At 42.0% G+C, this 12500-nt stretch overlaps 1 protein-coding gene across 1 annotated transcript in view; it reads right to left on the bottom strand.

Annotated features, from left to right (window-relative positions):
- Positions 1 to 12500, bottom strand: part of rnf19b (ring finger protein 19B) — a 48216-nt gene that overhangs the window by 3482 nt on the left and 32234 nt on the right. Inside the window, exons 3-10 of the mRNA XM_061930788.1 lie at positions 9218 to 9417; positions 8994 to 9138; positions 8769 to 8931; positions 4538 to 4652; positions 3545 to 3685; positions 3286 to 3475; positions 3085 to 3219; positions 1 to 883 (exon numbers count right to left, since the gene is read on the bottom strand). The exon at positions 1 to 883 is cut by the window's left edge and continues 3482 nt beyond it. Of these exons, the coding sequence (XP_061786772.1) occupies positions 445 to 883; positions 3085 to 3219; positions 3286 to 3475; positions 3545 to 3685; positions 4538 to 4652; positions 8769 to 8931; positions 8994 to 9138; positions 9218 to 9417 (1528 nt within the window). The 3' untranslated portion in view covers positions 1 to 444. The remainder of the gene's footprint in view (positions 884 to 3084; positions 3220 to 3285; positions 3476 to 3544; positions 3686 to 4537; positions 4653 to 8768; positions 8932 to 8993; positions 9139 to 9217; positions 9418 to 12500) is intronic.

Below are 12500 nucleotides of genomic sequence, written 5' to 3'. Positions count from 1 at the left end.
AGAGTAAAAAAAAAATGTCAGTGCAGAAACATTGGTTGCCTCAAAACTCAAGAACCACTTGCGGAAAATTAAATTACATTATGACACTAAAGAGAATGAAAATGTGATGAAATTGTCGGCATAATTGGATGAAAAACAAAATTCAAATGTAGTGCACGAATTGAGCTCCATAGAAAAAGACCCACCACGCACACAAAGGCCATCATTCTCGCGTCATGTGATCTGTCGCCTCTCCTCTCTTTTTTTTTGTGTTTTTTTTTAAAAGTAGCTCAGGCATGTTGCGCCAGGCGAGTAAACATGAGTCACGGTCTTATAAATCTCAGAGGTAGAACTCTGACAATGTCCCCAGATTGTCAGGTAGACAGACACGTCTGCAGGAGGCCAACAAGCAGCGAATGAGAGTAAAGAAGAGTAGAGGTTGCGTTCCTGAGAGCCGAGGGTCTCTCACACGTACAAGATGACGTTGCCGTCGGCGGGACAGTGAAGGCCTTCGGTGGCGGGGCTCAGGGCTCGGCAGGAGGGGGGCCGCTGCTGGCAGGGCGCGCAGACTTTGGGCCGGGGCGAGTCGCAGTCGTCCGACGTCAGCTCGGCGATGTCGTCCGACTGCGTGTCCGACATCTCCAGGTCGCTGCGGATGCTCTCGGGCTGGGCCAGCGTCACGTCTCGGAGGCCCTCCCGGATTGAGCCGCCGCGGGATAGTTCCAGGGCGGAGCCGGACAGAGCCCCGCCTCTTCTCGAGCTGCAGTCCAGGGGCTCCTCCCCTGCCGAGGCGGCCGGCGTGGCCACGGAGCCGGCGGGCGGCGCCAGGTCCTCCTCGCTGGTCAGGCAGAGATGGCTGGGTTTGGTCTCGATGTCCACCTGGATTTCCAGGTTGGTGCATTCCCTGAAGACGACGTGGACACGAGATTTTAATACTATTGTGACCATGCAAGTTGAAGACAAGTTCTACGTTTGACAGCGACAAGCAAAAGACCGGGTTCTCAATGCAATGTATTGCCCTTGCTAGCGACTAACGTCACTCCACAGTGTTGTGGCAAAATTAACTTTTTTTATTTTTTAATTTTTTAAATTAAATCAACATAAAAAAAAACACGAGATACACTTACAATTAGTGCACCAACCCCCCAAAAAACCTCCCTCCCCTATTTACACTCATTCACACAAAAGACTTGTTTCTTTCTGTTATTACATTTCTGGTTCCTACATTATAGAACAATACAGTCTGCAAGGGATACAGTCCGTGAAGCACACATTTTAATTAATTACTATTTTTTATGTAATTGTTTTTGTATTGTTTTACCTTCTTTTTTATTCAAGAAAATGTTTTTATTTATTTATCTTATTTTTTTTTTTTTAAAAAGGACCCTATCTTCACCAGACCAGGTTGCCAATGAAATTAGATCGTTTAAAGGGTTCTTAAAACCAGGTCCAGTCCTGACTATGTCCAGGCATTCATTTATGTACACTCAAATTAGGGAACACAACAACAGATTGCATAAAATCTATAAAAAAAATTACATTTTCAAAATAAACATTTGAGGACTTCCCATCTTTTTTTTAAAAATGTTTTTTGGCATCATTATCGGTTTCAACCATATAACTTTCCAAAGTTAAAAAATACTGAATAAATGTTTTAAAGAAAATTAACATTTTAGTAATCTCTTTTGTCAAGTTTTGTCTAACTGCTTCTTATGTGTACTATACTGTATTGCTTTGCCCGAACTGCCTGAACCCGTGTTTTTGTCTACATATAAGAGTCTTTTATATCCCCCTGCTCATTCCTCGGGCCCTGCTTGGTTCTTCTTACATCCCTCGATCTTCCCAGAGCATAGGACAAAGACTGCTGTGATGGCAAGAGCACTTATTTATATTATATTTGTCTTTTGGTCAAAGGTTACTCTCCCAATGGGTTTCATTTGTGATTGATGCTGTATTACTGCCTTTCCAAGTTTCATTTATTCAGACATTTTTAAACATTGACACACATATATATTTTTAATATGCACATAGTCTGAAATGGAATGGGCAGAAGCTGAAGCTTATTACACCTATCTTAGTGTATTTACAAAACAGACACAGAAAAAAACTACCAATGTCTTATGCATGTAGCTGTACATTTTTTGTTTCCCATTAATCACAAAATAAAACTAAAAAAAATATTAAAAGTTCCAACATGTTAATTTTACATCGGTAGCATCCATTTTCAACATATATATATTTTTTTGTAATTGATTACTTCAAAATAATTTAAAATTGAATTAAAGTTTTTCAGTCTTTTAACTCTTGGTCCAAATTATTCCACACATTATTTGCAAAAAAAAGAAAAAAGGTTTAAACAAAAAAATATCCCTGTTCACAATCAAATAGTCTTGTTTTTTTAATAAATAAAAATAATATAAAAGGTTGGCCACATGCGTGGACAGCACCTTTTAGCTCTTATTTCCAAAATTGTGTACACTACTGAATTGGGGTCTTATGGCCGCTTATGTGGACACTTATACTGCCATCTGGTGGTGTCAGAAGAGTATGACATACAATGGAATTTGGAAAAAAAAAGTGTCAAAATTAAAATTAGCATGTCAGTAAACATGAAGTACAGGTTTGTTACTTATGGACAAAGTACATCATATCAAAAGATGATTCTTAGTTTTTATTCTAATTAGGGTCCAATAAGCACAAATAGCAAAGAGAAATAAAAAAAGCATGTAAACAAATAGCTTGGGCCTTAAGAGGGTTTATATAATAATATAATAAATACTTCAAAGACCTCTGGATATTTCTTTACTGGATAGTAAAAACTCCGAAACAGAAGTCACTAATCCTTGCCTCCACGGCGCAGGTAAACTACGCTTCTTGCAAGTATCCTTATCACTGTAAGACGAGGACTAGCTAAACAGCACACCGTAGGGGGATACAATAAGCTACGCTAAGGGCTAAGCTGGTGTTCTTGAATGCAAACGGCGCTGGGCGTATCAATACAAATATCGACAGCAATGCTACCACATATAATATCAGTTTATGGCTGATACTACAGTGATTAGATTGATATTTTTTATCATCACAAAATAGTGCCATGATGTTCACCTGTCGGGCAGCGTGTAGGAGGAGATGATGGACCCGGCCATCCCTCGGGTGCTGGCACAGTCACTTCCTGCCCCCAGGCTCCCCGTCTCCTTCTGGGCGGACTCTTTAGCCAGCTCGCCTGCCTGGACCTCGAGCCTGGAGCCGCACACCACTTCCTGTTAGCCTAACGAGCGCTCCTCATATTGAAATCGCGGTCCTCACCTGTTGTACTTGCCGGTGCGGGTCCCCAGGGCGCCGCTGGCCAGGGTGTTAAAGTGAGGCGTGTCCCCGACGGTCCCCGGGACCACAGAGAGACCCTCGCTGGGCGAGGTGGTGCTCAGGCCGCTGACCGCCCCGTCCAGGCTGCTCTCGCCGAGGCTCGGCGACTTGAGGGCTCGCCACGCGTCTGCCACTGCGGGATTGGAAAGCATCCCTCAGAGCAGCTGGAAGCGTCACAGGTCACATGTTATTGTATGTTTACCTGTGATTGGTCCGTCGTCCTCATCAAAGTCAATGCGTACGCCCCGCCCCTTCCCTCTGCTCACGCCGCAGCCGCCGCCTCGGCACAGAGAGATGGGCACCACGCCGTAAACGTACGCCAGCATGATGGGCACGCCGATGCCTGGCGGGAAGGAAACAACACAAGCGTTGGTGCCTTTTTGTTTTCTTCTAGAGATGTCCGATAATATCGATTTTATCGGCCGATAAACGCTTTAAAATGTAATATCGGAAATTATCGGTATCGGTTTCAAAAAGTAAAATTAATGACTTTTTAAAACGCCGCTGTACGGACTGGTACACGGACGTAAGAGCAGTTGCGTCTCCCAGTCAGCTGCCCCTCCCCTCTCCCACACCCAACACAGGAGTTGACGACTGCAGCATGAGAGGTTTACTGGCGACGCTTGATGACCTCATCAAACCGCCGCGGGCGGAGCATAACAACAACAAGAGTGTATTGTTGCCGGTGCTGTAGCCGTGGCTAACAAGCCAGCTCGCTCGGTGACTGACTAACGACACCATGTCTATGGTTTGGGATTATTTTAAAGTGTGTCTGACGGATAAAAAAAACTGGCAATTTGCAATGACTGCAAAAAGTTGGTTATGCGAGGAGGAACCGAGACCAATGTTCCCTCTAATTTTTCATGTGTGTGAGCAAACGCACAAATTCCCTGAGCATTCAGTGGAGCACATGTGAGCAACATCAGACGTGCACACTGTGGCCACACCAGCAACACACCTGTCCCAAACCTGACAAAATAACAATTTAAATGTTTTCTTAAAATAATTTTCTGATATAAGTGATTTTGCCCTCTTAGAATGACAATAACAAAAACATGTTTTTCATGACCTATGTGCTAGCATTGTATGTCTGGCTGCGGGTCCTGCCGTTAATAATATCGGAATATCGGCAAAAAAGCCATTATCGGACATCTCTATTTTCTTCTCTTCTTCACACTTTGAGCGACTTTCTCACCCACGCTGACGGCCGCGATGACGGGAGCGGAAAGGACGGACAAGGCCACGCCCGCCGTGATGGCCAAGTTCCTCCTGTGGCGAGACGCTTTCTTCAGCTCGTAGTGAGCGTGGATCTGTGGCAAACAAACAAAGGCTTGAGCAGCTGCACAGTATCATGCATGCAGTTTATTTGTTTGTTAGATGTGATTCACTCCTTTCTGTCCCTTAGATTCCTTCATCTCACTTTACTCGCTTGCAAACTCTGGAGTTGTTGTAGTTTGGGTTATACATCACATGCATTAAGTGTGTGTTGTAGTTTGGTTTATACATCAAGTGCATTATGTGTGTGTGTTGTAGTTTGGGTTATACATCAAGTGCATTAAGTGTGTGTTGTAGTTTGGGTTATACCTCAAGTGCATTATGTGTGTGTTGTAGTTTGGGTTATACATCAAGTGCATTAAGTGTGTGTGTTGTAGTTTGGGTTATATATCAAGTGCATTATGTGTGTGTGTGTGTGTGTGTTGTAGTTTGGGTTATACATCAAGTGCATTGTGTGTGTGTGTGTTGCAGTTTGGGTTATATTGTACATCAAGTGCATTATGTGTGTGTGTGTGTTTTGTAGTTTGGGTTACACATCAAGTGCATTAAGTGTGTTGTAGTTTGGGTTATACATCAAGTTCATTAAGTGTGTGCGTTACACATCAAGTGCATTATGTGTGTGTGTGTGTGTGTGCGTGTGTTGTAGTTTGGGTTATAAATCAAGTGCATTATGTGTGTGTGTGTTTTGTAGTTTGGGTTACACATCAAGTGCATTAAGTGTGTTGTAGTTTGGTTTATACATCAAGTTCATTAAGTGTGTATTTGTACTTTGGGTTATACATCAAGTGCATTATGTGTGGGTGTGTGTTGTAGTTTGGGTTATACATCAAGTGCATTAAGTGCGTGTTGTAGTTTGGGTTATACATCAAGTTCATTAAGTGTGTATTTGTACTTTGGGTTATACATCAAGTGCATTATGTGTGTGTGTGTGTGTGTGTGTGTTGTAGTTTGGGTTATGCATCAAGTGCATTATGTGTGTGTGTTGTAGTTTGGGTTATACATCAAGTGCATTAAGTGTGTGTGTGTGTGTGTGTGTGTTTTGTAGTTTGGGTTACACATCAAGTGCATTAAGTGTGTTGTAGTTTGGGTTATACATCAAGTTCATTAAGTGTGTATTTGTACTTTGGGTTATACATCAAGTGCATTATGTGTGTGTGTGTGTGTGTGTGTGTGTGTGTGTGTGTGTGTGTGTGTGTTGTAGTTTGGGTTATGCATCAAGTGCATTAAGTGTGTGTTGTAGTTTGGGTTGTACATCAAGTGCATTATGTGTGTGTGTTGTAGTTTGGGTTATACATCAAGTGCATTAAGTGCATTAAGTGTGTGTTGTAGTTTGGGTTATACATCAAGTGCATTATGTGTGTGTGTGTTGTAGTTTTGGTTATACATCAAGTGCATTAAGTGTGTGTTGTAGTTTGGGTTATACATCAAGTGCATTATGTGTGTGTGTTGTAGTTTGGGTTATACATCAAGTGCATTATGTGTGTGTGTGTGTGTTGTAGTTTGGGTTATACATCAAGTGCATTATGTGTGTGTGTGTTGTAGTTTGGGTTATAACTCTAGTGCATTAAGTGTGTGTTGTAGTTTGGGGTATACATCAAGTGCATTATGTGTGTGTGTTGTAATTTGGGTTATACATCAAGTGCATTAAGTGTGTTGTAGTTCGGGTTATACATCAAGTGCATTAAGTGTGTGTTCTAGTTTGGGTTATACATCAAGTGCATTATGTGTGTGTGTTGTAGTTTGGGTTATACATCAAGTGCATTATGTGTGTGTGTTGTAGTTTGGGTTATACATCAAGTGCATTATGTGTGAGTGTTGTAGTTTGGGTTATACATTAAGTGCATTATGTGTGTGTTGTAGTTTGGGTTATACATCAAGTGCATTATGTGTGGGTGTTGTAGTTTGGGTTATACATCAAGTGCATTATGTGTGGGTGTTGTAGTTTGGGTTATACATCAAATGCATTATGTGTGAGTGTTGTAGTTTGGGTTATACATTAAGTGCATTAAGTGTGTTGTAGTTTGGGTTATACATCAAGTGCATTATGTGTGTGTTGTAGTTTGGGTTATACATCAAGTGCATTATGTGTGGGTGTTATAGTTTGGGTTATACATCAAATGCATTATGTGTGAGTGTTGTAGTTTGGGTTATACATTAAGTGCATTATGTGTGTGTTGTAGTTTGGGTTATACATCAAGTGCATTATGTGTGGGTGTTGTAGTTTGGGTTATACATCAAGTGCATTATGTGTGGGTGTTGTAGTTTGGGTTATACATCAAATGCATTATGTGTGAATGTTGTAGTTTGGGTTATACATTAAGTGCATTAAGTGTGTTGTAGTTTGGGTTATACATCAAGTGCATTAAGTGTGTTGTAGTTTGGGTTATACATCAAGTGCATTATGTGTGTGTTGTAGTTTGGGTTATACATCAAGTGCATTAAGTGTGTGTTGTAGTTTGGGTTATACATCAAGTGCATTATGTGTGTGTGTTGTAGTTTGGGTTATACATCAAGTGCATTAAGTGTGTTGTAGTTCGGGTTATACATCAAGTGCATTAAGTGTGTGTTGTAGTTTGGGTTATACATCAAGTGCATTATGTGTGTGTGTTGTAGTTTGGGTTATACATCAAGTGCATTATGTGTGTGTGTGTTGTAGTTTGGGTTATACATCAAGTGCATTAAGTGTGTTGTAGTTTGGGTTATACATCAAGTGCATTATGTGTGTGTGTTGTAGTTTGGGTTATACATCAAGTGCATTATGTGTGCGAGAGTTGTAGTTTGGGTTATACATCAAGTGCATTATGTGTGCGAGAGTTGTAGTTTGGGTTATACATCAAGTGCATTAAGTGTGTGATGTACTTTGGGCTATACATCAAGTGCATTAAGTGTGTGTTGTAGTTTGGGTTATACATCAAGTGTATTAAGTGTGTTGTAGTTTGGGTTATACATCAAGTGCATTAAGTGTGTGTGTTCTAGTTTGGGTTATACATCATGTGCATTATGTGTGTGTGTTGTAGTTTGGATTATACATCAAGTGTAATGTGTCTGTTGTAGTTTGGGTATACACCAAGTTCATTATGTGTGTATGTGTGTTGTAGTTTGGATTATACACCAAGTGCAATGTGTGTTGTAGTTTTGGGTTGTACACTAAGTGTGTGTGTGAAGTTCATTATGTATGTATGTGTGTGTGTGTGTGTGTTGTAGTTTGGATTATACTGTACATCAAGTGTAATGTGCGTGTTGTAGTTTGGGTTATACACCAAGTTCATAATGTGTATGTGTGTGTGAAGTTCATCATGTGTGTGTGTTGTAGTTTGGGTTATACATCAAGTGTAATGTGTGTGTTGTAGTTTGGGTTATACATCAAGTGTAATGTGTGTGTTGTAGTTTGGGTTATACATCAAGTGTAATGTGTGTGTTGTAGTTTGGGTTATACATCAAGTGCAAAGTGTGTGTGTGTTGTAGTTTGGGTTATACATCAAGTGTAATGTGTGTGTTGTAGTTTGGGTTATACATCAAGTGCAAAGTGTGTGTGTGTTGTAGTTTGGGATATACATCAAGTGCAATGTGTGTGCTGTAGTTTGGATTATACATCAAGTGCAAAGTGTGTGTATTGTAGTTTGGGTTATACATCAAGTGCAAAGTGTGTGTATTGTAGTTTGGGTTATACATCAAGTGTAATGTGTGTGTATTGTAGTTTGGGTTATACATCAAGTGTCATGTGTGTGTTGTAGTTTGGGTTATACATCAAGTGCAATGTGTGTGTTGTAGTTTGGATTATACATCAAGTACAAAGTGTGTGTATTGTAGTTTGGGTTATACATCAAGTGCAATGTGTGTGTTGTAGTTTGGGTTATACATAAAGTGCAATGTGTGTGTTGTAGTTTGGATTATACATCAAGTGCAAAGTGTGTGTATTGTAGTTTGGGTTATACATCAAGTGTAATGTGTGTGTATTGTAGTTTGGGTTATACATCAAGTGCAATGTGTGTGTTGTAGTTTGGGTTATACATCAAGTGCACAGTGTGTGTATTGTAGTTTGGGTTCTTTGACAAAATGGCTAAGCAAATTTCCAGAAGGCATGTTGAGAAGAAGGAGTGTGTGTTTATTGCAGAGCAGCTGAAGTCAAAGTAGACAAGCACAACTCCCACCTTGCGGCCGACATAAACAGGGATGCCGATGACCATGGCGGGGACGGCGATGCCCGCGATGAGCGTGATGCCCACCGGGGCGCCGATGAGGGTCCCGAGCTGCCACAGGATCTTCTTCTTCCTGCTCCACGGCTTCTTGCCCCAGAAGGTGCAGCCAGACGGACTGCGGAGGAGACGCAGGGATCAGCCCAGCTCACAGAGTCGCCGGGGGCGGGGCGGCGCTACCTGAGGTAATGCAGGTCGGAGATCTCCTTCATGCACAGCCAGCAGAACTCGCAGCCGCACACGGCGCACGTCATGTGATTGCAGCTGCCGTCGTTCATCTTGATGATGTAGGCGCCGCAGCGCGGGCACGGCTTGATGTCGTCAGCTGCGGACACGCACGAGTATAAACAGGCGGGAAACATTTCCACCTCATTCTTTCTCGTGTGTGTGTTGATGTCACGTACCGGCGCCCTGCTCTTGCGTGTAGCTGGGCGAGTGGTTGCTGTGCGTGTGCAGGGACTGCGCCCTCTGCTGGCGCGCAGAGTCGCAGGTCTGGTTGGGGTGCCAGGCCTGCTTGCAGTGGTAGCAGAACTCGGCGCCGCAGCCCTCTCTGCGGCACACCAGCCGGGGACAGCTGGCGCAGCCTGAGGCGATGACGGCGAACCTGAAGACGGCGGGGAATATCATCATCATCATTTCTTTTTATTCCTTTCATGAAAATACATATACAAGTCATATACAGTTGACACTTTCATTGTTTTTTCTTTCTTATACATTTCCATGATCGGAAAGGAGCAGATGGAAGAATACTATTCTTATATTCATCTGCCCCCTTTTTAACACAAATGATTTAGATGACTTTATCTCTCTTCCCTCCACCAACACCCCAACTCCAACATACTTTTCATTTTCCTTTAAGCATTTTCAAAATGACACGTTCCAATAAAAATGAAAAATCAGTTTGATATAATTCCAGTTGTTTCTTTTTGTAACTCTTTTTAAATTCAGAGATATTCTTGCAGCTTTTTAAGTCTTTGTTTAGAGAATTCCATGCTTTCACACCAGCAACAGATAAGCACATTTGCTTCAAATTTCTTCGCACTCTTGGATATTTAAAGTCATACGGCCTTCTGTGATTCTTCAGACTTTTGTAAGTCCTTTGGAAGAACTTTATTTCTAACTTTGAACATCACTAATAGAGTATGCAATTCTACAATGTCTTTTAGTTTTAATAATCCTGACCTAATGAAGAGTGGATTTGTGTGGTCTCTATATCCTACTGTAAAAATGATACAAATTGCTCTTTTCTGTGAAAGAAATAAAGGCATTATGTTCGTTCGTTCCATCCATCCATCCATCTTCTTCCGCTTATCCGAGGTCGGGTCGTGGGGGCAGCAGCCTAAGCAGGGAAGCCCAGACTTCCCTCTCCCCAGCCACTTCGTCCAGCTCTTCCTGTGGGACCCCGAGGCGTTCCCAGGCCAGCCGGGAGACATAGTCTTCCCAACGTGTCCTGGGTCTTCCCCGCGGCCTCCTACCGGTCGGACGTGCCCTAAACACCTCCCTAGGGAGGCGTTTGGGTGGCATCCTGACCAGATGCCCGAACCACCTCATCTGGCTCCTCTCAATGTGGAGGAGCAGCGGCTTTACTTTGAGCTCCCCCCGGATGGCAGAGCTTCTCACCCTATCTCTAAGGGAGAGCCCCGCCACCCGGCGGAGGAAACTCATTTCGGCCGCTTGTACCCGTGATCTTGTCCTTTCGGTCATAACCCAAAGCTCATGACCATAGGTGAGGATGGGAACGTAGATCAACCGGTAAATTGAGAGCTTTGTCTTACGGCTCAGCTCCTTCTTCACCACAACGGATCGATACAGCGTCCGCATTACTGAAGACGCAGGACCGATCCGCCTGTCGATCTCACGATCCACTCTTCCCTCACTCGTGAACAAGACTCCGAGGTACTTGAACTCCTCCACTTGGGACAAGATCTCCTCCCCAACCCGGAGATGGCACTCCACCCTTTTCCAGGCAAGAAATTTATATTATGTTGCTGTGATATGTATTTACCCATATTTCTGTACAATAATTGAAATAAGGTAGAATAATTGAGCAATATAACATTCTCATTGTATTATACGGGAAACTGTATTTAACCTTGTTCAAAATAAATAAGCTTTTAGACAGCTTATTTTTCACATGCAATAAACTTTTCATCCAAGATGACCCCAAGAAATCTGATTTCAGACACCTTTTCAATTTTCACATTGTTTATGGATAAACTAACTTCTATCTTTATTTTATTACTGAATACCATAAATTTAGTCTTTTCCAAGTTTAAAGATAATTTATGTACATCAAACCACAATTTTAGTTTAACCATTTCCTCTTCAATATTATCGGCTAAGATTTTCAAGTCATCTCCTGACATACTTGCCAATACCTCCCGGATTTTCCGGGAGACTCCCGAAATTCAGCGCCTCTCCTGAAAACCTCCCGGGACAAATTTTCTCCCGAAAATCTCCCGAAATTCAGGCGGAGCTGGAGGCCACGTCCCCTCCAGCTCCATGCGGACCTGAGTGACGTGTTGACAGCCTGTTCACACGTCTGCTTTCCCACAATATAAACAGCTAATGATGGAGGGCGAGTTCTTGGTTTCTTATGTGGGTTTATTGTTAGGCAGTTTCATTAACGTCCTCCCAGCGCGGTAACAACACACAACAACAGCAGTCAAGTTTTCGTCTACCGTAAAGCAGTTCGTCTGCCGTAAACAGCAATGTTGTGACACTTTTAAACAGGACAATACTGCCATCTACTGTACATGCATATGTGACCCACCCATAATGCGTCACATTTTTGTGTTGATTTATTTATTTTATTTTGTGGTTTGAATTCGTTTTTGGAGCTGTCATTACACATTTATTAGTATTCACATTGGTCAGTAGGGGGCAGTAGGGCGTTTCTTCCTAATTGAATGCTATCACCTGCAGACCGGAAGTGTCTTGTCATTCTGATGAGAGCGACCAGTCTGTGAACAATTGAAACGTCCTGTGTGCTTTTTCCTCCTGTATAACAGGTTAGTTTTGGTGAATCAACTCACTGAATAATATCCATGTGATCTTTATAAGTTTAAGTACACATTCTGATGGTGGACCCTAACTCTAAAGTGTTTGTGAGATGTAGTTTGTATTTGTGAATGAATCCAGTGCACAGCTGCAGTAATCAATACAAAAAGGCGACGTGAGTGCGCAATGTTTATATAGGAACTTCTGATCCTAATTCAGACTCCCAAATTAGAGCTCCCGTTTTCTTATTGATTTTATAATGTATATTTGTATAATGTGTGTGTTCTGAAATAGTGACAGAGAATAGAACAAGGATGGACAATTCAACCCTTAACTCAACAATGAGTAGATGAGTGCTATGTGTGTATATGTGTAAATAAATGAACACTGAAATTCAAGTATTTCTTTTATATATATATATATATATATATATATATATATATATAGAGCTAGAATTCACTGAAAGTCAAGTATTTCTTATATATATATATCTTAACCACGCCCCCAACGACGCCCCCCGCCCCACCCCCGACTACGCCCCCACCCCCCGAAATTGGAGGTCTCAAGGTTGGCAGGTATGTCTCCTGAACAGTATAAATTTGTATCGTCTGCGAATAATACGTACTGTAAAATTTTCGAAACCTCACAAATATCATTTATATATAAAATAGAATAGGAAATAGACAC

This window comes from Nerophis lumbriciformis, linkage group LG37, assembly GCF_033978685.3.
Source record: "Nerophis lumbriciformis linkage group LG37, RoL_Nlum_v2.1, whole genome shotgun sequence".
NCBI lineage: Eukaryota > Metazoa > Chordata > Actinopteri > Syngnathiformes > Syngnathidae > Nerophis > Nerophis lumbriciformis.
The sequence above is the reverse complement of the archived record's forward strand: the minus strand, read 5'-3'. Positions and strand labels throughout refer to the sequence as shown.